Consider the following 27,663-nt stretch of genomic DNA (forward strand, 5'->3'; position numbering starts at 1 on the left):
CTGGGAATGTAGAAACACTATGGAATGACTATAGGAAAAGAACTGCTGGTGAAGGCAGGTATTTTCCATTCTTCTAATTTAATGTAGAAGGACGGGTCTAAATCAAAAGTCTCATTCAGATACTTGTAAGTAACATTTTAAAATGTAGATTTTTATTAATAAAAATCATTTTGATTTAAATAAATAAAATTTCACTTTAGGCACAACAGATTTTTCTGTACAGGTGTGAAATTGTGTTATTTTGTCTGGGACTATCACAGCATTCTTGACATATAGATCAATGTTATAAAAATATACCTGATCCTGGTTTAAAACAGGAGCTGCTCCGCAGGTTTCTGTAGACAGCTCAAACAGCGTAGGCAGAGTGTGCAGAAGGAACAGACTCTGGAGTAGGAAGAATTGTTCATACACATTCGCTTGTATCTGCAGAAAGGATGTGCGGCGTCAGAAAATGGTGCTTTTGGATTATCCAGCGTCACAGCTCCGTTCCAAGTGTATCTTTAGAGGAAGTTTGCATCAGTTATGGCATCCCTTTGTGTCCTTTGGTCGGCAGCAGTGTTTTTCACAGAGTTTGACAAACTCGGACACAATGAAAACTGAGGAAGCCAGTCCGGTGAGAAACAGCAGGTCTGCCAAGAGGAAACAGAGCAGAGATGAGCACAGTAGACAGCTGGATTTTGTGCTCTCAGGAATCCCCAGTTAATGGCCTTCCTGCAGCAGATATTTATGCTGGTATAATGCCATAGGTGTATGGCCTAGATATGCTTTTGCTAACTGCAGAATTCAAGAAATGACTGCGATAGACAAGGAATACCCATACAGTAGGTTGGTGTAGTCCACTTCATGGGTGGTAACCTCTGCATAAATCATTTGGGATCACTGAACCCTGCTTCTAACAGCATGCCTGGTGTAGATGCGGTACAATGTGGTATGGTAGAGTTTGCTTAGACTGATGCAAATGGTAAAATATGCTAGGAAACATTCACCCTGCTTTTTCAAAATAGAGTGACTGCATAATGAACCTAGATAGACATATGGTAGAGAAATCATCATCATGCAGAGCTTGTGGAAGATCTTGGCATGTCGGCATTTATGTGCAGTAAATCAAAACTCAAAACCTCGGCTGGGATAATAGCTTTAAATACTACTACTATTTGTGTATAGCTATGTGTATGTATACAGGTATACGAACTGTTGATTGATTGCCCCTACCAGCAATCTGTTGGGAGCTATCATGTAACAATTTGGCAATCTCATCTGCTTTTTAAAGTAGCTTTAATGAATAAAAAACACCACATTATTTATTTTGCAGCTTACCTAGCACTCCTAAATTCTCTGTCTGGAAGATCTTTTGTAATGGAGGCACATATATAACAGCCAGCTGTCCCAGAAATGACCCAAGCACAGAATACAAGAACATGCGGTTTCGAAAGAAGCCGATTTCAGATATCAGCTTTGTCTAGAGAAGGGGGGAAAAAAAAAAAAAAAAAAGAGAGAAATGTAACATTTCCCAATCTCCAGCTGGTACCTGAGTGTTAGACTGTTACTTTGCATGTAAACTCGATTACTTTTTGAAGCTACACGAATGCTAACTTAGGCAGCACTACATAGTTGAAAGTGTAGTTACAGTTGGGCTGTGATGGATAACTTTGTTTATAAAGATGATAAAAATCATGCTGCTTTAAATGAAATTTAAAAAAAACCCCTTGCTGTGCAAGATACTAGAATTCTAATGTTTAAGTGAGGGTTTTGCTGACAGAGCGGTCTCACCTGAGAGCGGCATGTCAGGGCATTGAAGAGGTCAAAAAACACAAAACAGGTAAAAGTCATTGTTGTGGTTCGAGGAGTTATGCCACTTTTTGGATTCTGAAAGCACATGTCAAAGTTCAGGGGTTAGTTAAGCCTTACAAAAATATGTCAATTCAACAGACAAATGACATGAGCTCAGTCAATTCGAAAGGTACTAAAACAAAAGCAATAAATCTAGTTCTAACCATTATAAATAGCATTAATTTCTCTCTGCTAATTTTTGAGTTTACTATCTTATCAACCATGTTTTAAATTCTTAAACTGAAGTGGAATTTGAGTAAAGATTATTCTAAATTAAATTGCTTAAACTGTTGAACACTGTTTACTAACAGCAATCCGTAGTACTAATGTACTTGGTATTTTCTACTTACGTGGAAATCTAGAGGTGAAAAGTACCTTAAAGCATTGATATCATATTAAGTAAGTTTTCCCATTCTAGATAGGAAGCTCCAAACTAGAGGCAACACAGGAAGGCAACAGCAGAGCTTGGAGCTGACTCTGGTTTCTTAACCCTCTGCCCGTACTGATCCTTCGCCGCTGGTTGTATTTCAGAAAGTCCTTCACATGTGCTTCAGAAATTGCCCTTCACTTTGTTCTCCACCCTGATGAAAACAAGATGCGACTGCAGATTTCCTCACCTCCTTCCAGAAGACAAAGAGGGTTCCACTGATGATAATTATAGCTGACATGAAGATTTTCAGGATCAATGCTTTGCTGAGTATAGTATCCGTGATACATCGGGGTGGCTGTTTGATAGTATCCCTATCAACGGGTTCAACTCCCAAGCTGCTCAAAGAGAAGCAGAGGGACGTGTTTAGTTAATGCAGATTGTCCTGAAACAGTACTGCTGGTAAAAGAGGATGGATCTGGAGGATGAAATTCTTTGGAGTGCAGCATGAGAGATAGCAGTATTCTTGCAGGGTTGCAGGAGGCCCCAGATTTGTCTGAGAGACTTATGGCAAAGCTCTTTTTTGCATAATGACCTGTGAAAATGACCGAATTGACTACCAGGGTAACTAACAATAGTTAAGTGATTCCACCACAAAACAGGAATATGGAAAACCTCAAGTAAACCTAAGTAAATGCTTTTGGAGAGACCAGGAGGGAAAGAAAGTACAACTTGTCTTAGATAACGACCAAATGAATGATTGGCACATTGATAAGAAAGCATAACGCCTTGTGTTCCTAAGCCAAATTCAGACATATTAAAACCAAGAATATTTTTCTTATTTGACTCTTCCATACCTCTGGGCTGGCGGCCCATCCATGATGATGTTGATCCATAAGATCTGCATAGCATTGAGTGGATTTGGTAGGTTGAGCACTGTTGACAGAGTAATTAGGCTCAAAGCTGAAATGCTCCTGCAAAGCACGGAAGAACATTATTCTGCATGGCCTCACCCAAAAAGTGCTTTCACTGGAATTGAAGCAAACAGGAACTTACGTGCTCAGCTGGAACCGGACAAAATTTTTTATGTTGTAAAATATTCCCTTTCCCTCTTCTATTGCATTCCTGGAAGGGAGAGGAGAGTTTATCAAATCACTAGCACTCACACTATTTTACATCGAGCTCCCCGTTACACTTAAAAGACAAGCTGTCTTCTCTAGCACTTGTTTAAGTTGAAATTCAGACTCCAACTCAAGGAGGACATCAATGCAGCTTCTTATTTAAAATTGCTTTATCAGGACTAATAGATCTGAAAACCCTGGTTTATATGGCCAGGTCTTTGTTCATAAAGCAGGTGTGTGACCTATTTATATTCTCACTTTACCCTGTCTACTCTCTCTGTTGTAACGAACTGACAGCATTGCAAATTATGTCTTTCCTCTGAGCTTCCTGGATGAGGCAGAAAGCACAGTTACGGTCTGCCCAGACTTCTAGGCACTTTCTAATCCCCGGTTAGCTACAGCAATGAGAAACCAGGGCTTTCAGATGAAAGGTTGCTTTGTCACCACCACTTGAAACAAAAAAGTCATTGCCATGTATGCAACAGAAAATGTGCCAGACTCACACTAGGTATCTCCACTTACTGCCTGTTGACTTACATGCCCTGCATCTTGCGTTGTTTCTAGGGCTAGTCACACAACAGGCTTGCTGCAATGGATAGCCAGAAAGTATCTGAAGTAAGAAAGTGTCTGACAGTGAGAAATTCACTAAACCTACATTACTGTTGAGAAGTCGTCATCCACGAGAATCATGTTGGCAGCCTCTTTGCTGACGTCTGTACCAGCTTGTCCCATTGCAATTCCGATATCGGCAGATTTAAGGGCCACAGCATCGTTAACACCATCTCCTGTCATTGACACAATAGCACCAGCCCGCTGCAAAGCCTGAGAGAGTGGAGAGATGAGAGGCCCTGAAGCCAGGAGAAGGTAAGTCCTGTTGGCAGTCACAGGATTGGCATGTAATACTGACAGAGCAGACGTGCTATGTGACTTTGAGGGTAAAGCAGGCTCAGCAGCCCACTGAGGACAAAACTCAGACCAAAAATTAGGAGAGTAGATTTTCAGGAGTACAGAGAATCTCACAACTCCAGCAGGAGTTAGAAGAGGGGAGTGAGGTCCTCAGAACTAATTCTTCTGGTATTATGCTTGCTAATTAGTTTTTTGGTTGCTCAGTAATGTCTTTCAGAGAAATGCTAATACCTTCAGCATAAATAATGCCAGTGCTCTAGCTTGGCTTTTACCATCCTTTAGTTTGAGCTGATCCTGCCTTGGAAGGCCAGGTGGTCTAAAGAACTGAGTCCCCCCTTTACATCTTGGTTTTGTGAGGCATACGATGGATTTAAGAGGCTCTTAGTACCTTTATGATTTTTAGTTTGTGCTTTGGACTTGTTCTGAAGAAAATGGAGACCTGAAAAACAATAAATACAATCCTGTATTGGACGGATGCTATTGGAAATAGGTCTTGTTTTCGTAATCAAAGCCATTACATTTTTGACAGTGGATGATAGCTCTGCTTCTTCCAGTTGGTCCAGCTCTTCCCCAGACATGGCTTTCAGCTTCCCATTGCAGAGACCAATGTTCTGTCCTGCAAAGAAAAGCCCAAAATGAAATCTGCCCATCAGCTCTGGAAAAAGCCAGCTGTTTCCTGACTCAAAGAATAGAGGCAGCTATTCTGACAGAGCACACAGCTCTCTGGCTCTGAGCTGGGCCAGTCACCTTGTCCTTACTCAGCTGGAGTTATGGAAGCAATACAATACCCAGAACTAGGGCTGGTACTGAATCTGCTGCTCTCTTCTCTGCTGCTTGCTCTATGTATTTCTAATGGCAAAATGCCAAAATAGGAAACGCAGAGATACTCACATTCAGACATCAGTGGAACAATGCCATTTGTCTCGTTTAAGGGTCTTACACTGAGATTTTGCCATTTCTGGCACTAAAATAGTGGAATTAAGTTACTGGAATTTGGCCCGTAGTTCATAGCTGCTCTATTACTGCATTTAATATGATTTGTTACAATGGAAAAACAAGAATTCAGTGACATTTAAAACCTCTATTGCACACACAAAAACAATTATAAAGTTGGTTATGAAGTGACATAACATTTGGCTGATCTGACAGACTTAGTACAGGAAAGAAGCTAAGTTTGCTACCTATAGCCACAGCAGTTTCCAGGGCATCTCCAGTTATCATCTTTACTGATACACCAGACTCCAAAAGGACTTGAACAGCTTCTCTCACGCCAGCCCTTGGGGGATCAATTATTCCAACCAGGCCTAAAAATATTAGTTTGCCAAGTTCTGGACCTGAAGCCAAAGCAAGTACTAGAAACAGAGGGGAAAAAAAGAAGACAAGACTAAATTAGTAATAATGTATTTCCATACATTAAAATGAACATTTAGAGGAGATATTAAATTGCCAGTTTTCCAACAAGAAAAATTCTTTAAAACCAGATCTTTAGTCAGTATATTCAGATCTTGTGTAGACACAAAAATTTGGTCCACGCAAATAATACCAGTTGATCTGAGTCAGCGCATTTCTGTTTCACATTTCTCTTCTCTTAGCATTTATTTCTCTCTGTTTTAAAGTTTTCCACCAAGTCTTCCCTAAATGCAGATGGATTAATTTGGGACAGTGCAGTGTTAGACCAGACACCATTAAACTACTGTGTTAATCAATAGCACTCCTGTAGAAACATGAACTTTTTTTTTCTTAATCTAAAACCATGAAATGTAAATTCAGTGAAACCAGTGAAACCTCCATCATGTAAACATCAAGGCTCTGAACATTTTGTTTCTGTTCTTGGTGCCTAACCATATCATTTAGTCATTCTTAAATCACCCAAAGATGTTTTGCCAGGGGTTCATGTCACTGTTGCTTTGATGATTGAATCACCAGCTCGCAGCAGCTGCCCGAGCTAATCGCTTTTCTGCAGAGTGGCAATTTGCCATTCACAACAGCAGATGATTCAGAGATTGTAAAGCAAGCTCCATACAGGAGTTACTAACCGCAAGACACAGGGCTGGAGAATATGTACATGAACTATACCATCTTCCAGACCTGGCTGCCAAGGCTTGCTCTCATCTACTCACAACCTGGGAGCATGCACAGCAGACGGTGACTTTGTTATTGTGTGAAAGTCTGAGACATTCCTGAAAGGATGTTTCTGGTGATGAAGGAAATGACAAGAGTATAAAAACTTCTGTGGGCTGTGCACTGACATGCTGTCAGGATCAAAAGGAGATCGTTAGATTTGGTCCCAAGAAAGAATTGAACCAAACTTCAAATAAAAATCTCAGTGCCCAAATCCTTGTTTTGAACCTCTTTCAAACTTGCTTTTTGTTGCTCTTGAAACAGCTTCTCCAAAAGCAAAAGTTGGCAGTGCAGCGCTTAGATCGGGCTCAGTGCAAAGCTTTTCAGTGCAGCATTCAGACTGCATCCCAGGCAATCGCAGCGCTCCGTGGAAGAAAAACAGTCACCATTTCCAGTGCTTATATTCAGCTCCTTTCAACCTCGCTAGTGTAAACCCAGCAAATAAAGATTAGTGGAAAGCAAGCAGCCAGCAGACCTAAGACATGGCCCTTGGCAAACTCTGATAATTATTATGATAATGCAAGTGATGTTAAGGACTAAGCCTCTGTCCATCCAAAGCTAAACAGAGTAGGAAAGCGTTAGGGCATGAGAACCTGTAAGCTTAAGGGATATGGACAGTAATGACTGACCTCGTAGACCTGAGGAGCCCATTCGTTTTTCTTCCTGCTGGTAGAAGGCTTTCTGCTGGGGGGTCAGTAATAATGAGATGCCACCGCTGTTATATAGAGTGCAATATCGAATAACTTCTTCAAATGCGCCTTTCATAAAGTAAATATCTTCCTGAGCCTTTAAAGATACAAGATAATATACTTTATAAAAAAAAAACAGACCACATTTTAAAAATACTGACAAGGAAGGCTTTACATCCTAGGCAAAAAAGATCTTTTGCCTGCTCTTCTACCTGTTTTGTAAAATGCCCAGGTGCATCTATTATTTATAGGATGTGATGTTTTTGCTCTAGCCATTTTTAATGCTCAGCCATCACAGACAGAATAGTAATGAAAAGGTTGGTGAGTTTTTTCTTCTGGAGTATGATATCAGCCAGAATGAGCTCCTCAACCCAGTAAGGGAAAAATGGCCAACATTTTCCTCCAAACATCGTATCTTTCTTCCCCTGTCAGTTACCTCTGAAAAGCTTTTGTTTTCCTGCTCAAACCACTATATGAAAAGTATTATCTTCTCCAATTCAAACACAGCTTTACAAACTAAAATTACACCCAAGTCGGGAATTTTGAGGTTTGTTCAGTTTTTCTCCTGACACAGGTAACTTCTGAAAACATTATTTGCCAAAGAGATACCATTTCATGCCCATTGTTGAGCTGCACAATTAGAAACATGAAACCAGCCAACACCACTGTTTGCTTTACCTGATTTTTCAGTGTGCATTTCACAGCCATCCACTTTTGTTCAGAGCTAAACGGAATTTCCTTCTTTCTTACATAAATGTCTTTTATGTCAGCTAGTTCCATCTGAAGTAAGGTAAAACAAAAAGAGCACTGTAATGCTGAACAATGCCAAAGCCTGTGTATATTTTCCATAGTAAGAGCATTGACTGTTGACTATGTACTTCCAGGCTTTCATATACTACAGAGCTCAAGAGAAAGCATGGGGTGAGTAAAACTCATATTTCAAACCCATCTTTTCCTTTTGGTGCCTGATAATGGGATAAATGAAACTGGAGCTTGGAGCTTGAGCCCTGTTGACTTTTGGAAGAACTAAGGAGCTGCACTGCTGTCTCTGTGGGGCTTTAGGACAAAGGAGGCTCAAGTCCTTTCCCTAAACCTACAGCAAAGCCATGGGCAGAGCAGATTTCTTCCAGCCCAAGCTCAGGCTCCCCCACTTTGGTTATTTCCCAGCCACACTACTTGGAAGAAAAAGGAAAATTGTAGACAACTGAATGGTCAGTCATGGATGTGGTTTCAAATTATTTCCTGATGAGTTACACTCAGAAAGCAATTCACCACAAGACCACCCTTCAGCTACGAAGTACGGCAGTCCAAATCAATACACGCCTGCTTTAGCAGCATGCGTGGGTGCTCTAGGGGCAGTGGTAGCAATCAGAAGTAGCTGCCAGTCTCTTTCTCCCCCAGCTCCCACCAGACTAAAAAATTAAAAAAAAAAATAGAAGAGATAACCTCCCTTGTATTCTGCTATTGCTTGGCTATTGAATGGCGGAGCAGAAGGAAGATTTTAATGTCACATTTAGGGAAACAAAATGTCATTGTTTTAAAAAAAATCATGCTTTCACTGTTAGAGTTACAAGCTTTAAAAACAGGAGGTGAAATCCCTGAAGCGGCTTGGAGGTACATCAATTTATCAGGTGCCTTCTGTGCTTTACAGCCCACCTGAAGCCTGTGGACCACAGGCTGCGTAATGCTGATTAAATGATACCTTGAGGCATTTTGCAGCCTTCTTCCTATGATCATGAATGCAATTCATTAAAAAATCTTGTTTTACATAATCACGACTAGAAAAAAGTAAAAGCTAGCAGATGACCCAAATCGAGGATGACCCTCTGCCTTGCTTTCTAGTATGGCCTGTTCTTGCTCATTTTTCCCTCTCTTGTCTTCCTCCTGAACAATTAATTGGGAGGTGCAGAAAATATAAAAAGTGATGAAAGTGCAGTCTGAGTCCGAAAAAAATCCATTATGCAGTGTAATTGCAGATATGAACCAAGCAAAACAATTATTGCTGTTAGCACAGAACCTCAGGGAAGGTGTCCGTGACAAGAGGTTGATGTGGGAGAGGTGTACAGCTATGACCTTGAGGAGAAGAGACAGGACAAGACTAAAACTAGTCTGGGGACTTTAAAGAAGTCTGATTACTGCTCTCAGACCTAACAATTCCAGCTTTTTTTTTTTTTTTTTTAAATAAATTCGTGGAAAATTTTAAATCTTAACAATCTTACCTTCATTGCAAGGGCGATGAGAGCTCCTTCTGTGGGCTGTCCCATAACACTGTTTTTCCTGATAATGGCATTATTGACGACACAGCCAGCCTAGAGGAAGGGACAGAGTTACATGGTTTATTTTTTTCATAACTGAATTCATAGATTTTTCATCATTTTTAATGCTAATGTGAAACCCAGAGACCATCACAGTACATTTGTATATTGACTATGTAGCTAGCTAAAATCTAGAATCTGTCCACATTAAAAACCTGAACGTGGTAAAATTAATTAGTCCCTCTTCTGCCAGAACTGTATTTTTATCCAATCACTTTTTTTATCATCACTTTAAGCTGATGGCTCTGGTCTCTCCCTGCACGGTTTTTGATTGGTACCTTTCACCCATAAGCTTCAGACATATATCACAATCACTCAGAATCTTTCCACGAGAATGCTCTAGCAACACAGTTCATTTTAGCGTTACAGAAGTGGCTTTTTTCTTGCTAATTACCCACAGTGATCTGTGCAAATGAAAACTGAATGTAAATAGCACAAGCTAGTTCATAATTTATACTTACCTCCACTAGTTTCCCAACTGAGACATTGGAAAATTCTTTAAGAATCTCCTTTGATGGCAGAAGATGAACATTTCCTTCTCCGTTGTAGCCCACCCCACTGACCTGAAGAAGGGAGAGACAGAAAGCAAATTTCCCAGTGCCAGGCAGGACTATACTACATCTGTATATATTGGGTGCACCTGAGGACATTTCTGATTTTGAAGGCATGATGGGATTGTTTTTTCTAGCTCAAAGCAATGCTTATAGGAAAGGCTGCAGATAATGGAAGTATAATACTACAATAGCTGCATAGGAACAAAAATAATCAGTTTGTCTTATACTGAACTTGTTTGCCATGACTTCAGAAGTCTCTTGCAGCTCAGTCAAGAGATCCAGCACTTTGGCAGCAGTGGGGTCACTGGTTTTACCCTACTGATGACTGGCCTGTCTCTCCACTGCCTTACATTTTGCATGCCTGCATTTTTCACCCACTTTACACACAGGTAAATGAACCAAGCAGACTGATCAAGTCACTCACATCATAAATATTCCTACAGAAGATGAACCAACGAGGGTCAGTGGCAGGTTTCAGTATTTACAATGATTGCAGATAACAGCAGATAATGTCAATGAACATCCTTATTCACAGCATCTGAGCAGCTTTTGTACACTCAGCCCCACCTCTGCCTCTCTCCAGTGCCGCAAAAGTTCCTTCTCTTTAATGGAACCGGTGACATGCAAGAAACTTCTTTGTTTGGGACGGACTCAGCATCCCTCATTGAACTAAAAGCAAACTGCTGAGCTTCAACAGGAAAGTCTGTACTACCGCCTCGGCCATACCTCTGCCTGGAACCCATCTGAAGTGACGAGCTGAGTCACCGTCATCTCGTTGGCTGTCAGAGTGCCTGTCTTATCTGAGCAGATGACATTGCAGCAACCTGATGCAGGGAAGTTTTTAATCAGAAATAATAAATAATGCAACTGAACAATGAGATTCAGGGCCCCGGAAGAGGAAGAACGTGTTTCCTTGATGTCGCTCAAACTGCACCAGTGAAGAAAGGGAGAAAATGCCAAGAAATGGATGAGTTTCCTAGCAGGGCATTGTAAGGAGAGGATTTGGGTACACATCAGGGTATCATGCACACAGTTTGAATGCGAGATGTGGTAGGAGACATCGGAAGAGGGCCACACCATCTCAAGCATCATGTGGTGGGCAGTCAGAGAAGGCACTGCTCTCCAGGGAGTTTATCAGTGTTTCCAGGCTGCAATATCACCCAGCCTAACAGCTGTTATATTCTGAAAAGACCTACCAAATTCCCACTCTGCCATATGCTTCCTCAAGTGGGCCATTTATCCCTTGCTTCTCTAAATCAGGATTAACAGCCCTTCCCTGCCTCACCAAGGGATTATGAGCGTAGATATGTTAAAAACTGCTACAAAAAATATTTAAAATCCATGGCTATGAGCAGGAGCTGCCCTACTCGTGCTCTACTCTGTGACGATCCTGCTGCAGTAAAGCACATTTCTTCCAGGGTCCATTTACACCAAAATACAGCAAAGGAGTGCATTAGTAGTGTCACCACATTCAGGCTAGTTTCCACCAGCAAGAAGGGGAAACATTACTTTAATGCAAAAAAAAAATCAGCTTCCAGCTCCCTTCTAGGTCTGAATATTTTCCCTGGCTCTGGAGATGACCACACTGCTTAGGCACAGACCCCAAGAGCATGATGACAACTGGGTAAAAGCCTGGAGAGAATAAAGCAGATTGAGCTGCAATTAAATTAATTGCAGTTTTGAAGCACAGAGCAAAGCTATCACCTCCAATGTTCAATTTTTAGCTACTGACAAAAAAGAATAGGGTAAAGAAGGATTATTTTTTTCCTTTTCAGAAGTTTAACAGACATGGCACAGTTAATGTGTGGGAGAGCACAGTTTTTACGTGCTTAGACGATCTCGCAGAGTAGCTGGGCATCTGGCAGTCACACCTGTTTGGGCACAGCCCTACCAGGACGGAATTCTTCATGAGATAAGGCGGTTTCAGATGTCCTGGGTCAGGGCAGATACAATAAAGTAAGGGTGATAAGATTCCCTAACTGCAGAACAAACAAGGGCAGTTCAAACAATAGCAGCGTTTCCAGGGAAGGCAGATTTTCAGCTGAAAGATCTGGCTGTGCAGCAGATATTTGCAGCTGCATGGGCCAGGCTTGGCATTTAGTGTACATTTTAATAAGTGGTACTAAATACACAACATGTCCTCTCCTTCATAGAACTGCTATACTGACCAAGGTCAGAGCAGCAAAGCCTGGAATACAATGACCTGGAATAACGTGGTCAATTTGGAGATAAGGGCAGGTGAAAGAATAATTTCATTACAGTTCATTCTGCCCTGCAGTTGTGAGGATGGGCTGGACGCCTTCTCAGGGTCCCCTCTGCCCCTGTTTTCTATGACTCTTTGGATATCAGGGAGATGGTCACATAGGCTGCGGAAGGACGAGTGGTTTGGTTTATGCCACCAGGCTCTAGCTGAGGGGCTGCAAGATTCTTTAGCCAGGTACTGAAGTGGACAAGATGGACCTGTGGGATGATTCTACAGAATGGGGAGGAAGAGGAAGCCAAGCCTTTCAACCTGAGCAGGGCCAGTGCCATGGGCTGGGTTGCACCATTCCTAGCACCTGCCTGTGTTAATATCACTAAAATAAGTGAAAAGGGTGAGAAAGACAGTGTAGAAAATGTATTTAACTCTGAGTGGGTTGCTCTGGCCAAGTAAGTGTATTGAAAATTTAATTTTTTTAACCAGACCAAGGCTCACTTGGCCAGCCCCTTACCGTTCAGTTCAGATTTTGAAGCCTGGCAGATGACCAAGTTGTGTGGCCCCTTTGCAGCCTTACCTAAGGTTTCTACTATGGGCAGCTTCTTCACAATGACCCTTTTCTTGGCCATCCGGAGAACGCCCAGCACCAGCGTTACAGTGACCACGATGGGAAGGCCCTCTGGGATGGCAGCCACCGCCAGGCTGGGGACAGCAGAGAGAAAACATCTTCAACACAAGGGTCAAACTACAAGTACCGACCAAAACATATCCAAGGGACATTTCCCTGGGGTGAGTTTTCCTGCTTATATGTGTGTATCTGAATCGAGAGAGGCATGCTAACCACTGGGACTCCTGGCACACTGTGAATACAAAAGCAGGACATTTATCCAACCATTCAACCTTTTTCTGGATGATTTTGCCAGAGCAATTACTTTTCTTCTTTACATTGCCAAAGACCATTAATTTCTGGCTGAGCAGGGATTTAGGGTTTGAATTTCATTTGATTTATTTAGCTTTCTGGGAATGGAAGTTGAATATTCCTTGGCATCACGGCTAACATGTTAGCTACTGGCTCCTGGCCACATGCAGCCCCTCATCTCCTCTATACATGTGGGCACAAGCTATGGCGGGACAGAATCAGCTCCCCAGATGTCCCCATGCTGCACACACTGAATCGGAGCAACATCAGAACCTGCAATGCCTGGCATGCTAGAAAAATCCAGACACAGTCTGTATCTGCCCTTTAGTTATTCCCTGGGTAACTCTGACCACTTCTAGATATGTGCAAAAAGTAATGAAGGATGACTTTCAAAACCCTAGGCTGCTCTCCAAAACTCTGGATTAACCCCTTTTATTTGCCACCACATCCACTCAGAGACAGGAAAGTGGGCACTGAGCCAGTCTGGCTTCTCTATTTTCTCCTTATCCATTGATTTTGGTTTTTTTTTTTCATTTCCATAGATTTTTTTTTTTAAAGGATTGATTCTAGAGACATGACAACACTAAACAGCAGGTTTTATGGGTACTACTAAGAACACATGGTTTATTATGTTTGATTAAGATGTTGTGCATGCTTTTTATGCCACACAAAATGCACATTCCTACCTTTAGACGTAAATCCAGTAAGAACAGCGAAGACTAATATTTGCTGTAGCTACACTCCCACTAAATTCATAGTACAGATAGGAAAGGACATTCACAGCAGGATGAGGTGGAAAAGCCAGTGAAGATTTTCAAAATACTGATTTCCAGAATTAAATAAACCTTTAAACTTTTTTTTTCATTCTACACAACTCTGTTGTAAGGCTCACAATGTTTTCACCAGTGCAAGATCAATACGTGTTTATGAAGGGTCTTACTCAAGTTCTCTTTTGTGAAATGCCCGTTGTTCTGAACAGGGAATTCCCTATGAGATGTTTCATTAGAAATCAAAGAGAAAGGTGCTCTTCAGTCCTCACCTAACTCCAATCGTGAACATGCTGAGGAGATTCTTCCCTTGTAACCAGCCAATGAGCATTATTAAACCTGGTGGGGGAAAATCATCCGATTAAAAAACTTCAAGAAGTTCATAAATCTCTAACCTGCTTTAGCTGTTGTTGGGGAACTGAGTATGCAATGAGGCCCCCAAATCTCTCCTTCCGAGGTGTCTCTGCTTGAACCCCCAAATTCCAGGTAACCCACGTCAACAAGTTAAATATAAAAGAGGCCCTGGAGCTTTCAAAAGGGTTTTCACAACTGACCATGCTAGTATGAGGGTTGCGTCTGACTCACCGATTATGCCAAAGGAGAAAAGAGTGAGCTGCTTCCCAAGTCTGTCCATGTTTTTCTGGAGAGGTGTTTTGGGAGTCTGGAAACATTAGAGAATAGCTGGTTTTCTTTGCTTGTTATGTAAGATGAGAAGATGATGGTCAGCCCAGAATGACTGACCCATGCAGTCCCGTCTATCATTACTGTGGTCCCTACAGCTGCCCGATATACCCTAGTGCTTACCCACCCCAAACCCCCAACGGGGTCTGCTGGACACAGACTGTCCCGCAGTGAGACAGTCAAAACAGGCAAAAAGTGGGAGAAAAAGAATTATATTTGTTTACAGCTGGGGAGACAAGGTAGAGACAGACTAAGGGCTACATCAGAAAAGGACCTTAGCAATCAAGTTCAGGACTGGATAATGTGTGTCCAAAGCCTCTGGAATAGGGATAAAAAGTCTGAATGCCCCCACCCCTGCCCCAGAGGCTTTGCACAGACATTAGCCAGAAGTGTCTACTTCTGCTTTGCTCTGATTTCTTGCATTAGTGGATCAAGAGTTACCTAGTTTCTAGACCCTCATCTGTGTTAGCTCAGAGCTCTGGCCCATGAAATTTTGGCATGTTTAGAAGTAAAATTTTATATGCGTAGTGGAAAGTGTGGGCAGAAGAAGAAACCATGATGTTTGGGTGACTACCAAGTTAGACACCAGCTGAGCATCACAAGTCTGGATTTAGGAGCCTAAATCCTGCTTATAACCTTCTTTTTTGGATACAGCACTTCGACGTCCCTCAGTCACACAGGCATTTTGTAGCAGAAGCAGAAATGAACCCAGTGCATTAACTCTTGGAACTGCTCCTCCTCACAAACTTTCATCCAGAACATCCACCATTTCCAGAGAGACACAGAGACTTCTTTACCTCTTCAGCTTGCATCATTTTGAACACCTCTCCAAACTGTGAATTTTCACCTGTGCCAATAACTACGCCCTGAAAAGAAGGAAAAAAGAGAGGGGGAGATGAAAAAAATCTACAGAGTCTGTATCTACTGTGGAGGAAAAGATCGAGGCTGACAGGACTCACTTTTCCCTTCCCGTATCGCACCAGGGTCCCCATGAAAACAACATTGCTCAGCGTGGTTATGTCTCCGGCTTCCAGTAAGACACTCTCGGTCTTGTTGCAAGGCTCAGCTTCTCCGGTAAAACTGGATTCATCCACCAGCAGATCTGTAACCTAATTGAAAAGGCACATTTCTGGCACTGTTTAAACAAGAAATACCCAAAGCAGGCTCTTCTACGTATAGCTGTATTTACCTCTATCAGCCTGAGGTCTGCAGGAACCCTGTCACCAACAGACAGATATATGATATCTCCAGGCACGAGCTCTCGCGCTAGAAGATGCTGCAGTTTTCCTTCCCTTAGGCTACATGAGACAGGTGGAAAAAGAAGAAAGGAAACCAGGTTGTGAGGTTTTCATTCCTTCTGTAGACTTGGGAATGCGACTGGCAAGAAAGCAAGAGCCCTGCCCCAAAGAGCTTCCAATGTAAATAAGAATAGAAAATCTTCATGACAATGAGAAGAGATGATTTTGTCCAGTTTGGGCTCAGTTTTAATACATAAACTGATAGGCAGGTTACAGAAGACTTGCATTTCAACAAGAACTGACCTCAGCAGTACTTATATGGTAGGTAGGAGTGACAAGAAGGTGTGCTTTCCCATGGTTCATGCTTTAAATAATGAACATGCTTTAAATAATGAAATGCAGATTCTTTAACCTAAAAGGAAACTTTTTAAAGCTAGAATTACTGCTGACGCTTCAATGTTGTATTAGAAGTATAGTCTTTCAAGTGGCTAGATGCTAATGGTGTCATATTGTAAACAAAGAACAAACAGTGGCATTTATAAGCTCCGGACCCAGGTGAACTTTGGACCAGAAGAAAACCCCATGCTGCTTTTGCAGTGCAAGGTTTCTCTGAGCCTCACAGCTTATTTATGTTGGCCATGACAAAACTGATTTGCAAAGACGTAAATAGGAAATGTGTTTGCTGTAACCTAAAGCACTGATACCAAACTCCAAAGCAGCCAGGGAAGCGATGTCTGATACACCCTACAACTGCTCCATGGGCAGTGGTGCAGCTGTGCTCACGTGTGGCTGATCTACACCGAAACACCCAGCGTGCCCGTGCCTGGCATGTACATACAATGATGGGCAGGTGCGGGTGAGGAAACCCAGCCCACGAGCACCTCTGCTCATAAGCCATTTTGTGCCAATCTCATGGAGGAAAAATTACCCTAAAGCCAAAAAACATGCAGGTGAGATTTTTCCTGCATGAGGAGTCAGTGACACTCAGGAGACCGCAGGGACACTCGTACAGGGTGTGCAGAGGGACATGGCTGGGACCATCCTGGCTCTCAGCATTCATTGAGTTCCTCTGGGTGCCTATTTTAAGATTCAGCTATTTCAGCCCCTTTCACCGTGCCTTATAGCTGCATCCACACAGAGTGCCACCCCTCCACACACCGGGTTCCCATTAGGGGCATGACAACCTCAAGTAGTTTTCTTCTCCCACCAGCTCTGCCCTCGTAACCCAAGCCCTGCTACAACCCTCTGCAGCAGGCATGCCTCACCAGTTGCACTCGGGGGGCACCAGCTTGTTAAGTTCTTCCAGAGATTTTTCCGAGCGATATTCCTTTTAAACGAGAAAGGAGAAGAAAGCCAGGTTATAGGAGAGGGCTTGCTCATGACAGCCCCGGCTGTGGAGCGGAGCTCTGGCTGATGTACCTGGATGAAGGCCACGGTGACCACGATGAGCACCGCCTGCGAACAAAGAGGCATTACAGGCGTGGGCACAGCAGCTTCAGAGAGCGAAGGGTTGGATTGCAGGAGAGGTACAACCTACCATGGCGATGCTCGCGGCGTCCTCATATTCTTTCGTGATGACACTTACCAAAGCGGAAGCCAGCAACAAGAGAATGAGGGGATTTTTAAACTGAAAGAATAAAACCAAATTGCAATAAGTAGGGAGTTGCTGAAGCTGAGCTGGCCTCAGATCTCATCAGAAAGGATTAGAGATGCGGTTTTGCTGCAGAGAACCCCTTACTCATGACAGCAGCATGGCTCTGCCCGGATCGAGCGAGTGCAGCACCTGTGGTCAGACTGATGACGGATCCTGTCCCCGCACAGGGGACGGACGGCATCGGGGACCAGCAGGACAAGGCTCACACCAAAAGACCCGACTTTCCTCCCTTTCTCCCTGCTTGCACAGGCAAGGCTCACCTTCGCAGACATACAGCGCAGGACTGACTGAAAGCTCCTGGGAGGCATGATAGGTACAAACAAAACCTTTATTGTCTTTTTGGAATTTGAAACCAGAAATCCTCTTTCTTTTTTTCTTTCTTTTTTTTTTTTTTTCTCTCCTTTAATTAATTCACTAAACTCTGCACTGGACCCAGGACTGCGGGACTCAGATCGTCATTTTTCCACTTTTAAACACAGATTTTAAGGACCTTTCTCTTACCTGAGAAAGTTACAGCTCCATTTAGCTAATGTGGGAAGTGATGTAAGGGAATTATGTCGGGCAGAGACACGATGGCCTCTTTTGGGTAACAGATGTGTGGCGATGCATGGTAGGAAAGTCAAGGTTCAAATTTATTCCTTGCTGAAGCCGAAGCTGAAAGTCCCCTTCATTTCTCTTTAGAAAGACTGGGCTGAAGGGATGTTTTACAAAAGTAGCGGCTGGAAGAAGCCACGTCAAGTGTCTGCTGAGGGACAATGCTCAAGTGCAGAGGCATGAATGGTGTGGGAATGCAGCAGCTCTTCCAGAGAGACTGACAGGTTGCGGAAGGAATGGAGATGCACTAGAGAGTTCTCTTGGTGTCCTCGTAGGAGAAACAACTTGTTAACGAAGAGCAGAAAAAAAAGCACCATCTCACTTTTTATTAAGAATAAAAGAATCCTTGAAGAGATTTATTAATGATTACAAAGTGCTTAAAGAATATTGATCCCATAGGAAAAAAGGGGTAATCCATGAAATAAAAATAAAGCCTTTCAAAGCAACTAAAATCTTCATGATCCAACTATCAAGAAGAAAATCCATCAAATTGCTGGTTGAAAACAAATGTGCACACTCCCCCCTTCTTGCTTGGTTAAATGCTCTAAAAGAGAGGTGCTGGATGCATTAAATACTGCTGAGAACCAGTTAATAAAAGCAAAACTCAAGGATAACTCAGCTGGGGAAAAATAAGATAGCAAATAACACCTTCTGCCTGGGTTTTTGAGGGCAGCTGGTTTGAAATAGTGGATCTTCATGGTGCATGGCACCGTGTACAAATGCATCTGTTACTGACGTATTACTCAGAGATACCACCATTCATCCGAGCCCTACACCTGCCTCTGGTTTTGCTGGAGGTTTAGGGCTTTCCTTCACTGGGGTAACTGAAATCAGAGTGGCTTTCAGCTGCTACTGGTTTTCCTCAAACCTTTCATGGTTTTATTACTTGCCTTAAAGGGAATAAATATGCTCCAGAAATCAGGTCACTGATCTACGGCTTTTGATTTGTGGGCTGTGTGGAGATAAAAAGATTTATTTTTATTTTGAGATGTCATCTTCACATTAAATGACCCCGCACCTGAATCTCACAATGGCTTTCCCAGGGGAACAGGCAGTTTCTATATCCAGGACATAGCCTGTTCCAAGGCTGAATATGTGGAAGCAGAAATCCTGAATATTTCAAGGCAGAGACACACTCAGGCCAACCCAGCCAGGGTTTGCCAGGAAATGAGAATCTGTGCAGAAAAATCCTTACCTGGTCTAGATATTTCTTCCATATCGGCTCTGTATTTTCTACTGAAAATTCATTCCAGCCATGTTTTAACCTGCGCTGTAGCACAGAAACCTCAGAGAGCCCTGTTTGTAAATCAACCTAGAGGGAATTTAAAAAAAAAAAACAATGAAAAAACATTACATACTGTAAAATCAAAAAAATAGAGCTATCCACTGTTTTTCTATTTAGATATTTATTGTTGTTAAACTATAAAATTTTACCATCAACCATCACAGCAGAAGGTGATAAAATAATTTCCACAAATAGGAAACCATGTAATAGATAACAAATTAAAAATCTAAAATAGTAAAGGAAAGAATTGATTTCTGCTTTCACTGTACATTGAAAGAAAAAATAACAATAAAAATAGCCTGACAAAATTCAAAGAGAACACATGGAGAAAGATCTGTTTTGCCTGGATTTAAAAAATAGCAGGGTCAGACACCAAAATGTTGCCAAGCATTACAGCTTTGCCTGGTCGTGGGGACTCAGCCTTTCTAAATTTCCATCTATTTTTCATACATGAGGTTAAGCGCGAGTTATAACATTGGACTGTTTCTTTTCCCAAGGGCAAACTCCAGTGCAGACCGAGTAACCGGGGTTTCCTCGCTGAGCCCCGGTGTCCCTCCATCCCTCCAGCTGCAGCCATGCCATGGCTGTGGGGAAGCCCGAGCGGGGCTGGGACAGAGCATCCATCCTGCCGCCGCCAACGTCCCTGCCAGGGCGGATCTCCCCGCTCCATGGGGGCAAACAGGCCTCAGCATGGGCCGAGCCAGGCGATGGCTGCAGCTTTGCTGTTTGCTTGGCATAGGGACAGCGAGGAGACTTCATATCTAACAAGTGAAGCTGTAAGCAAGCCTTTGAGAAGTCATCTAAGACAATAAATGCGATGAGTTTTGGCTCTGAAATGAAACCTGCTATGAAAACCAGGGAAAAAGTGCTGCATGCATTTGCACAGCATTTTCCAAGGAGCTGCTGGGAGCTGTAGGGGATGAGCTGTGCAGCCTGCACCCGGGGCTCCTCCGCCAGCCCTTGGTTTCCCAGGCTGGACAATTGAACTCTTTCACCCGCAGCTCACAGAGCCACTCACTGCAGTGAAACCCTTCCCTGGGACGGGGTGAAGCCCAGTGCTGAGCCTCGAGCATGGCCGACATGAGGCTTCATCCCATGTAAAAGCAGAGAAATTGGGCACTGCAGGAGTTTACACATGAAACCAAAGACCAGTTTTGCTGCTCAGTCCCTTCCCAGAGTCAGATTACACAGACTGCATTGCTACTTTCACAAAGACCTGTAAAATCCCTTACATTTAAAGCTTTTGCCAGGTCTTCTTTATGGCATTTACTTGCATCTTTCGGGGGCAGAACTGTCACCTCCTTCTCCTGCTCAATTATTTTCAGCTCACACTCTTCATGGGTCTGAGGAAACGAGATAAAGCAATCATTAGGTGAGAGCACCAGTCAAAAAAGCATTTCAGCATCTCTTTACTTCTTCCCTTAATCCCATTCCCTTCCCTCACCTCCCCAGCAGTGCGACTTCACAAGTAGCTAAAATACTTGCTAAATCACAGTTCTTTACAACATTCACTGATTCATCCTTATTACAGCCTCAAAGCCAGGTGCACATTCTTGTAGTGGAAAGAAAGGCTACTAGGAGCTGGATTACCAAGAAGACAAACCCACACCACTGCTGTGGTCAGAAAAGTGTCCTGCCTGAGGTGAGCATGTTTCCATGCCACTGTCTCACAGCCCACTGCACGCTCAGTGCTCAAAGCAAGGAAAAAACCTTTTCTCCCTTGTTAAAGACATAATAAATGAGCAGCAAATGTGAGCTAGAAAAATCTCTGAGCCAGCGGGAGCAAGCAAAATCTCCTCTCCCGTCTCCACAGCTGTTTTCCTCCACCACCGGCTCTGCAAACATTTCTGAGTGGGACAAACTCTTCCTGCCCCATCCAGGCTGCCTGAGGGCTGCGCCAAGCTCCCAGCACCCAGGGGCTCAGCACCCTGATCTCTCTTCCATTTCGAGATCCTGCATCTCCTTTTCCAAAATGCTCTTCCCAGAGCAGCAGCATCACCTGAAATCTCAGCCAGGCACACGATGGAGGCAGTGTGACCACTTTTGTGGGGTAGGTATGGAGAGGCAGAAATCTCACCCTTCCTGAGGGGCAGGCAAACCCATTCCCATTTACCTTCATTCATAAAGCACAAGAGCGCGTGTTCATGAAGAGAGGGATCCCAAGAGAGCGCGGTGCTCAGCCCCCGGCAGAGCTCAGCCCCACCACCAGCTCACTCTCAGCAGGGCAGGAGGAATTTGGAACCGGCTCCCTGCTACCGGCACCCTGGGCTGGGGGAAACATCCAGGTCCAGCTCATAGCAGCACCTGAGCAAGGGTTTGGAGGACTTCAGAGGTGCCTGAAGTGGTATTTGCAGAATTAGCCCTTCTGTGAATAGTCAGGAGGTTTCTAGGAACATCCAATGTCTTGCAGTCTAAAGCCTGAGATAAATGCAGAAAATCTCTTTGGCTGTTTGCTCATGCTGGTAAAAAGAATTGGTTTCTATCTTGTGGCTTCTGGAGAGCTCGTAACAGATGAGATAGGAGCATCTCTAAGCCCTGCTCCTTAAAAAGGCATTTGCCACTTCCGTATGTTGCAGCCCCCTTTTTATCGCTGTTTACTGACCCACAGTGCAGCTGCTGACACGTGAGGTACCGGCACTGACCTGCTCCTGGTGGAAAAGCAGAATGCAGAGGGGTTTCCTGTGATCCCTTGGGCTGTGCAGGGCTCATTTAGAGGCCATTTTTCCCCAGGAACAACCAGCCTTTCCAAAACCCTGATAATTTGCCCAAGGTTTCCAAGGATTTTCCTGCTTCCATGTGTCCCACACACTGGTGACCACATTTCGCTTAAAGAAGCTGCAGTTTTCCTCCACTCTTTTGAGGCATACTAGCACCAGGCACCACTCTTTTTTCAACATTTTCTTAACAGACATCCCTGGAAGCGGCAAAAAAGTCCTTCCATGTTTAAAACTGATTATTTATTCCTACTCGTGTGTCCTACTTGTGCAAATTCATCAGTTCCCTGTAACTTTGTTGACTCCCAGACACTGCAAGACCAAAAGCCACCCCTGCATCTAAGGAAGTGGAAGGACCTGCTGGAAAGAAAATACTGGGGTGCCATGTATAGAAACGTACCTTGCATTCATTACTGTGCTGATTTGATTAACGCAGTTTCTACAGGCTCCTCTGTGCTGCCAGCGGCTGGAGTTTAAATTTTAATTAAAGGAGCTGGAGGGTGCGACGACACCAGGGCACGAGGGTTGCATGCCTGCAGTCCCCCAGAGACAGCGGGGGAGCAGGGCCCAGCTCTATCACTAATATTTACCTTCGAAAAGGCGTGGAGGAAATGAATGGCAAAAGCGTGTGGATGTGCCCGAGCCGTACGCAGGCAGCGCTGGCTGCAGATCGATGGAAACGCTGGCAGCTCCGTGCTCCTTACAGCCGGGGGCTGTTGTGAAATGAACAGCTTTACTGGGAGGAGTTAATTTGCATTGATTAGCTTATGGCTGTAAGTGATTTCCCCTGGACGAACGTGGCACAGCTTTTCCTACCAGATGAACATCTCCAGCGATGCGCAGGTTGGAAATGCATCAGTGGAGCCCCATCTCCCTTGTCCTCTGCAAAGTGCTGCTGGTGCAGAGCCCCTCTGCCCCCCGGTGCATCCCACCCCATGTCTCTTAGGCACCAGGCAGTGTCCTGAGCAAACCTCTCCATAAACTAACATCTCGTTGTGCGTCATTTTCTTTTCTATTTACATTGTAAAACAGATGTGGGCTATCAACATTATCAGTTTACATTTTTAACCTTTAGGCATGACTCAAGCATAAGAGTGCACAACTCTGTACAGCAAGGCAGAAAGAAGTAAAAAAAACAAACCCCAAACATATTAGTTTATCTATTGCTTTGCAAGGTCAGGAGATGCTGGAGGCTGTAAAAAGCGGCTGGTCGTGGCGGGGAGCCATGCAGCAGCCTGCCCCAGCGCATCTCGGAGCACGCCCGGTGCTGCCGGTACCTGCGCCGCTGCCTCCGCATCCCTCGCCCCAAAACAATCCAGCAGTTGTCACGCCGAGCAGCGCGTGCGGGAAGGAAGAAAGCGTGGGGCTCTCCACAGAGCACATATCCCTTTTTGTACACTCTGGCAAACAGCCCATAAGATCAGTTCTCGGGATTTCCCCCCCCACCTCTGCCTTTACTGAGGTTTTGCATATGGTTTTTTCCCCCGTCTTAGATTACTTTGGACCAGCTATTATATTGTAATCCAGTCAAAAGCGGGCTGGGCTAGTCGAACAAAAAGCCCTTTAGAACATTAGACAGAAACCCTCTTCTTGTATATTCTTCATCCTTACTAAAAGAAATAAATCTAAGCATTCCCTCAAAAGCCCTTTACATTACCTTTTTTGGTGCACATGGCAGGCAGAGGACCTGTGTTCCAGGGGTGCGGGCAGCATGCAGAAACCACCCCAAAGAAAACCACAGCCTTGCAAGCAAGGTGCTGCCTCACTTGGCCTCCTTAGCTGAGCCCCCAGCCATTTCCTACCCATCACCATGGTTTCAGCTCCTCTCGCAATTTCTTGCTCACCCATCACATAGCTATCGCAGAATTGCAGACTCCCTACAAGAAATAAAGCCTCTGGTCTCTTCCGCATGCACAAAGAAGCCTCAGAATAGATGCTTTGTTCAAAACGCCAAAGGTTTTCCAGAAAAGCTGCTTTAAAACTATTCCCTGGATTTTAGGTTGTCCCAGGGGTATTGGAGGGCTGACTCAGGGTGGGTGGGCAATGCCCAAACCATGGGCTCGTTGCCTCCAGCTGCATGTCATCCTCCTCCCCTCACCCCCACTGCCCTCTTGCTCCTGCTCAAACCTGGTGCTTTTTTTTTAATTAAAAAAAAATATCTTCCTGCTCCTTTTAATCTAAAGTAAAGCCCCTTAAGATGACAGATGGCATTGCCGTCCCTGCAGGAGAACCCCATCACTGCACCTCCACAGCTGACAGCGATCTCAGTTGAGGAGGTTCCTTGCCCACCCAAATGAGTCCCACCCAAGCCAAAACATGCCTCCAAAAGCCAAGAGTTTAAGGCAACTTTGTATACAAGATCTCCTGGGAGGGACGTGCTGCAGCCCTCAGCCCAAAAGCCTGTGGGAGCTGGAGGCAATCAATCCATCAATCAATCCATCCATCCATCCATTCATACTTGCCTGCTGGAAGATTTCAGATGTGAGAAATTGAGGCTGACACCTCTAAGAGACTGGAAACACATATATGTGTGTAAGTGAAGTCTGTGTCACTGCTGTGCAGAGGCAATCCCACAGTCTTCCTTTTATCTCATAGAAGGAAAGCCACACTGTTTAGTTTTATTTTGTGGGCATGTAAAAAAATAGGTACCTGCATGATAATGGAACCATTCTGATAAGGATGCTCTGTGTATCCAGGAGGGTATCAAAACAGAGCCTGTGAAAGTCCAGGAGATAAATGTTCATTGGTGTGAAAAATGAAATGGAAAAAAAGCCTCAGCCCAAATTGGAATAACGATTTATTCCTGAACATAGGACAGGGCTGGGAAAGACCTGTACTCTGTCTAATGGCTACTGAATCTTGAACAGATCAGGTTTGGTTGGGGAAAGGATCAAAAGGGGTTTTGGTGAGGAGAAATAGAACAATTGCAAAGGAAAAGCCCTAGCAGCTCTGGAGAAACTGTGAAGAAGATCTTAATGCACTAAAATCTACTACCAAGATGTGCCTGGGGTAGGAGCCAGCTCTTCCTGAAGCTAAAAAGGGAAGAAACCCTTAAATCTCAGCAGGTCCAGATGATAAGCTCTTCTCCCAGTGGCACCGTGTGTGTAAATGGAGGCCACCCCATGGCATGAAGATGGACAGATTGCCCTGGATGGTGTTACAATGTGCACCCATCTCATCAGGTTAAAAACTATTGGGAGGGAAGGACTGCAACCCTTTGACTGTATCCATTGGGTGTGACCTGGGTGACCCTGGTAGATGGTCAAAGGGAAAAGGAGATGTGACCCACGCAGTGCACGGGTTTTTATCTCACTTTCAAACACGCATACAGACACAGGTACGTGTGCTCGTACACGTGCACACACACACACACACACACACACGCATGGCTGGCTACTCAGGTGAAAAATCTTTGGACGTTCTTCAGATCTCTGCAGGAAACACATGGTTCTCATAAACTGCAAATCGGCACCACAAAAATTCCCTGTGATTCCGAATGGGCCACTGTAGAACAAGAGCTGAAACTGCATACGGCAGTCTGGACATAGGCCGTGCTTGTGCTTTGATGTGAAAGTTAGCCGTTCTGCCATCTCCAGATGGTACCATCGCCAGAGCCTGCGAGCTGGCCATCACCTCGCAGTTACCAGTGCTGGGGCTTTTCCTTCACAACCCACAATTTGTGTTTTTATCCTGGCTTGAGTCCCAGCAGATCTCCTGGACTCACATCTTCAAGGCACAGGACAACCCTTTGACCGAAATACTTAACATCTATAAGATTGAAAGGGCTCTGCAACTGTTTTCAAGTAAAGAAGCAAACCACCCTCCTTAGAGTCACTTACCAGCCTAAACCATAACCTGAGAATACGTTCTTGATTTATCAAGTTCCTGTTGTCTTTTTGCATTGCTGCTTTCTTCCTACATCTGTGCCAAAATGCTGGTTGTTTTCCTGTCCCATTATAAATGTATCACACTCTGCACGGACTAGAGCTAAAATTCAAGAAGGGTTTATATTTGGAAGTAAATATGTATACTTATTTATTCTGGTGCAAGAGAAATGGCACTCCCAAAGAACAAGCCAGACTAATTGCCGGTGGCCTCCTGCCTAGGTACAATCAGAAATCTCGGCTTCCCATCAAAGTGAGATTACAGACACTTTCTGTAACCTCAGCAAGATCTTCCTTTCCTGGGATTTTGAGCTATGTTTGAGTAGCGTAGAGTAGCATCGCACAACGCACTGCGTGGTGCATAGGGTAAGAGTTCAATGTCTTGTTTTCTCCTGATAGCGCTGACCAACCCCCATACTGGAAAGACGAGACTCAGAAGAGAGCAGAGGATTAGCCGAAATCACATCTGAGAAAAGACCTCAGTCAGACAGTCACAGAAAAGACCGTGAACATCTCGAAGTGTGTGATGGTGCATGTTTGGATGGGACTAGGGGCTAAACCCACATGCTGAAGGAATTAGACAAATCAGGTTTATGTGGGAGGGCACCCAACCAATCTGTCTTGTGGGAGAAGAAAACGGGGTTTAAGCAATGGAAATCCCTGTGCTGAGCAAACATGATAATAAGATAACCCCAGACCTGAAGGTTTTGTGACCAAAAACCAAGGAGAACATCAAATGTGACACCTCAGCCACCACTGGTCACTCTTTGGTCCATCTGCACAGAGGAGAGGTAGTGACAGCAGGGAGGGGGGTGTCAATGTTCATACATTGGCATTTTTAAAAAAAAAGAAAGCATTATTTCGATGTGGACTCTGCAGGTATGAGCCGAAGCTCTGCTTGGCCATTTGTTACCAGTAATGCCTGCAGCAACAGCACAGAGGACAGCCCGAGGGGTCACAGCCCATCCACCAGCAGCCAGCGCCGGTGGCAGGGGGTACCCTTGGGGACTCTTCGTTTACCTTGCTGAGACAGCGTTTGCATTTTGTGCAAGCACTCCAGAAAGTCTCACGCGGTGCCCATGGACCGCACGGCAGTCGATCTGCTACGAGTTTTGTTAATTTTGAACCTCCCCAGCGCAGAGAACAATGTTCCTGGCCAGGACTTTGGCCTGAGCTATACGTCCTGGGAGTATCGCATAGAAACAAATATCTCCATCTCACCTCGCTGCCTGGTAAACATCATTAATCTCATTCCCTGTTGTACAGGGAATGGCTCGGAGCAGAGAGAGGAGAGCACAGCAATATCAAGTTACGGGTGGGACAAAGCAGGCAAAATAGACAAAATTAATCCCAATTACACAAATTATTTCATCAGGTCCAGGCAAGAGGCACAGACACTCCTCACCTCCTCTTCTGGCTCGCTGCTTCCAAGGGGCTGATATTTCTGTGCGAAGCGGAAAAACGACCTTTTCTGGAAGAGTTTGTCGAACCCTCCTTCTACCATCTTCGCCGTGCAGGGGTGGGAAGCGCCCCGGGGGCCACCGGGCAGGTGCCACCCGCTGCCGGCAGCGCCGGCTCGAATTCCACCGCGAGCGTGGGGCCGCGGTCACAGGCAGGGAGAGGCAGCGATCGCCTGCCGCCGCGTCACGCCTTCGGGTGCAGGTGCCGGCGGGAGGCTGCACGCCCTTCGAGCAGCGACGCGGGGTGCTTCACCCGTAAAACCCTGCCAGGGGAAGCCTGCCTGTGCTGAAGAGCGTAGCTGACAGGGGAGCGAGGTGGCCCTACGTGCGTGCGCAGCCAGCACCCAAAGAGCAGGTTGAGGTCTGG

At 44.5% G+C, this 27,663-nt stretch overlaps 1 protein-coding gene across 1 annotated transcript; it reads right to left on the reverse strand.

Annotated features, from left to right (window-relative positions):
- Positions 1-516: 516 nt before the first annotated feature.
- ATP2C2 (ATPase secretory pathway Ca2+ transporting 2) lies at positions 517-27,340 on the reverse strand. Its single transcript, XM_009945350.2, has 27 exons — positions 27,242-27,340; positions 20,471-20,581; positions 19,149-19,265; positions 17,243-17,332; positions 17,125-17,160; positions 16,971-17,032; positions 15,657-15,765; positions 15,427-15,576; positions 15,265-15,333; positions 14,372-14,447; positions 14,059-14,125; positions 12,678-12,802; positions 10,630-10,727; positions 9,811-9,912; positions 9,254-9,343; positions 7,713-7,814; positions 6,975-7,131; positions 5,406-5,576; positions 4,743-4,840; positions 4,613-4,663; positions 3,974-4,140; positions 3,254-3,322; positions 3,055-3,171; positions 2,448-2,595; positions 1,771-1,866; positions 1,318-1,459; positions 517-629 (listed from the first exon to the last, which is right to left on the reverse strand). The coding sequence occupies exons 1-27, from the start codon at positions 27,338-27,340 to the stop codon at positions 517-519; spliced, it is 2,832 nt and encodes a 943-aa protein (XP_009943652.2).
- Positions 27,341-27,663: the final 323 nt, after the last annotated feature.

The sequence above is a fragment of the Opisthocomus hoazin genome, chromosome 12, assembly GCF_030867145.1.
Source record: "Opisthocomus hoazin isolate bOpiHoa1 chromosome 12, bOpiHoa1.hap1, whole genome shotgun sequence".
NCBI lineage: Eukaryota > Metazoa > Chordata > Aves > Opisthocomiformes > Opisthocomidae > Opisthocomus > Opisthocomus hoazin.

Bases quoted from the DNA above. Each gene is read 5' to 3' on its own strand.
- ATP2C2 (XM_009945350.2), bottom strand. From the start codon at position 27,340: ATGGTAGAAGGAGGGTTCGACAAACTCTTCCAGAAAAGGTCGTTTTTC. The intron at 7,815-9,253 runs GTAAGATTGTTA...ACCTTACTTCAG, and splicing joins TCATCGCCCTTGCAATGAAG to ATGGAACTAGCTGACATAAA. The intron at 1,867-2,447 runs GTGAGGAAATCT...ATGTGCTTTCAG, and splicing joins TCTTTGTCTTCTGGAAGGAG to AATCCAAAAAGTGGCATAAC.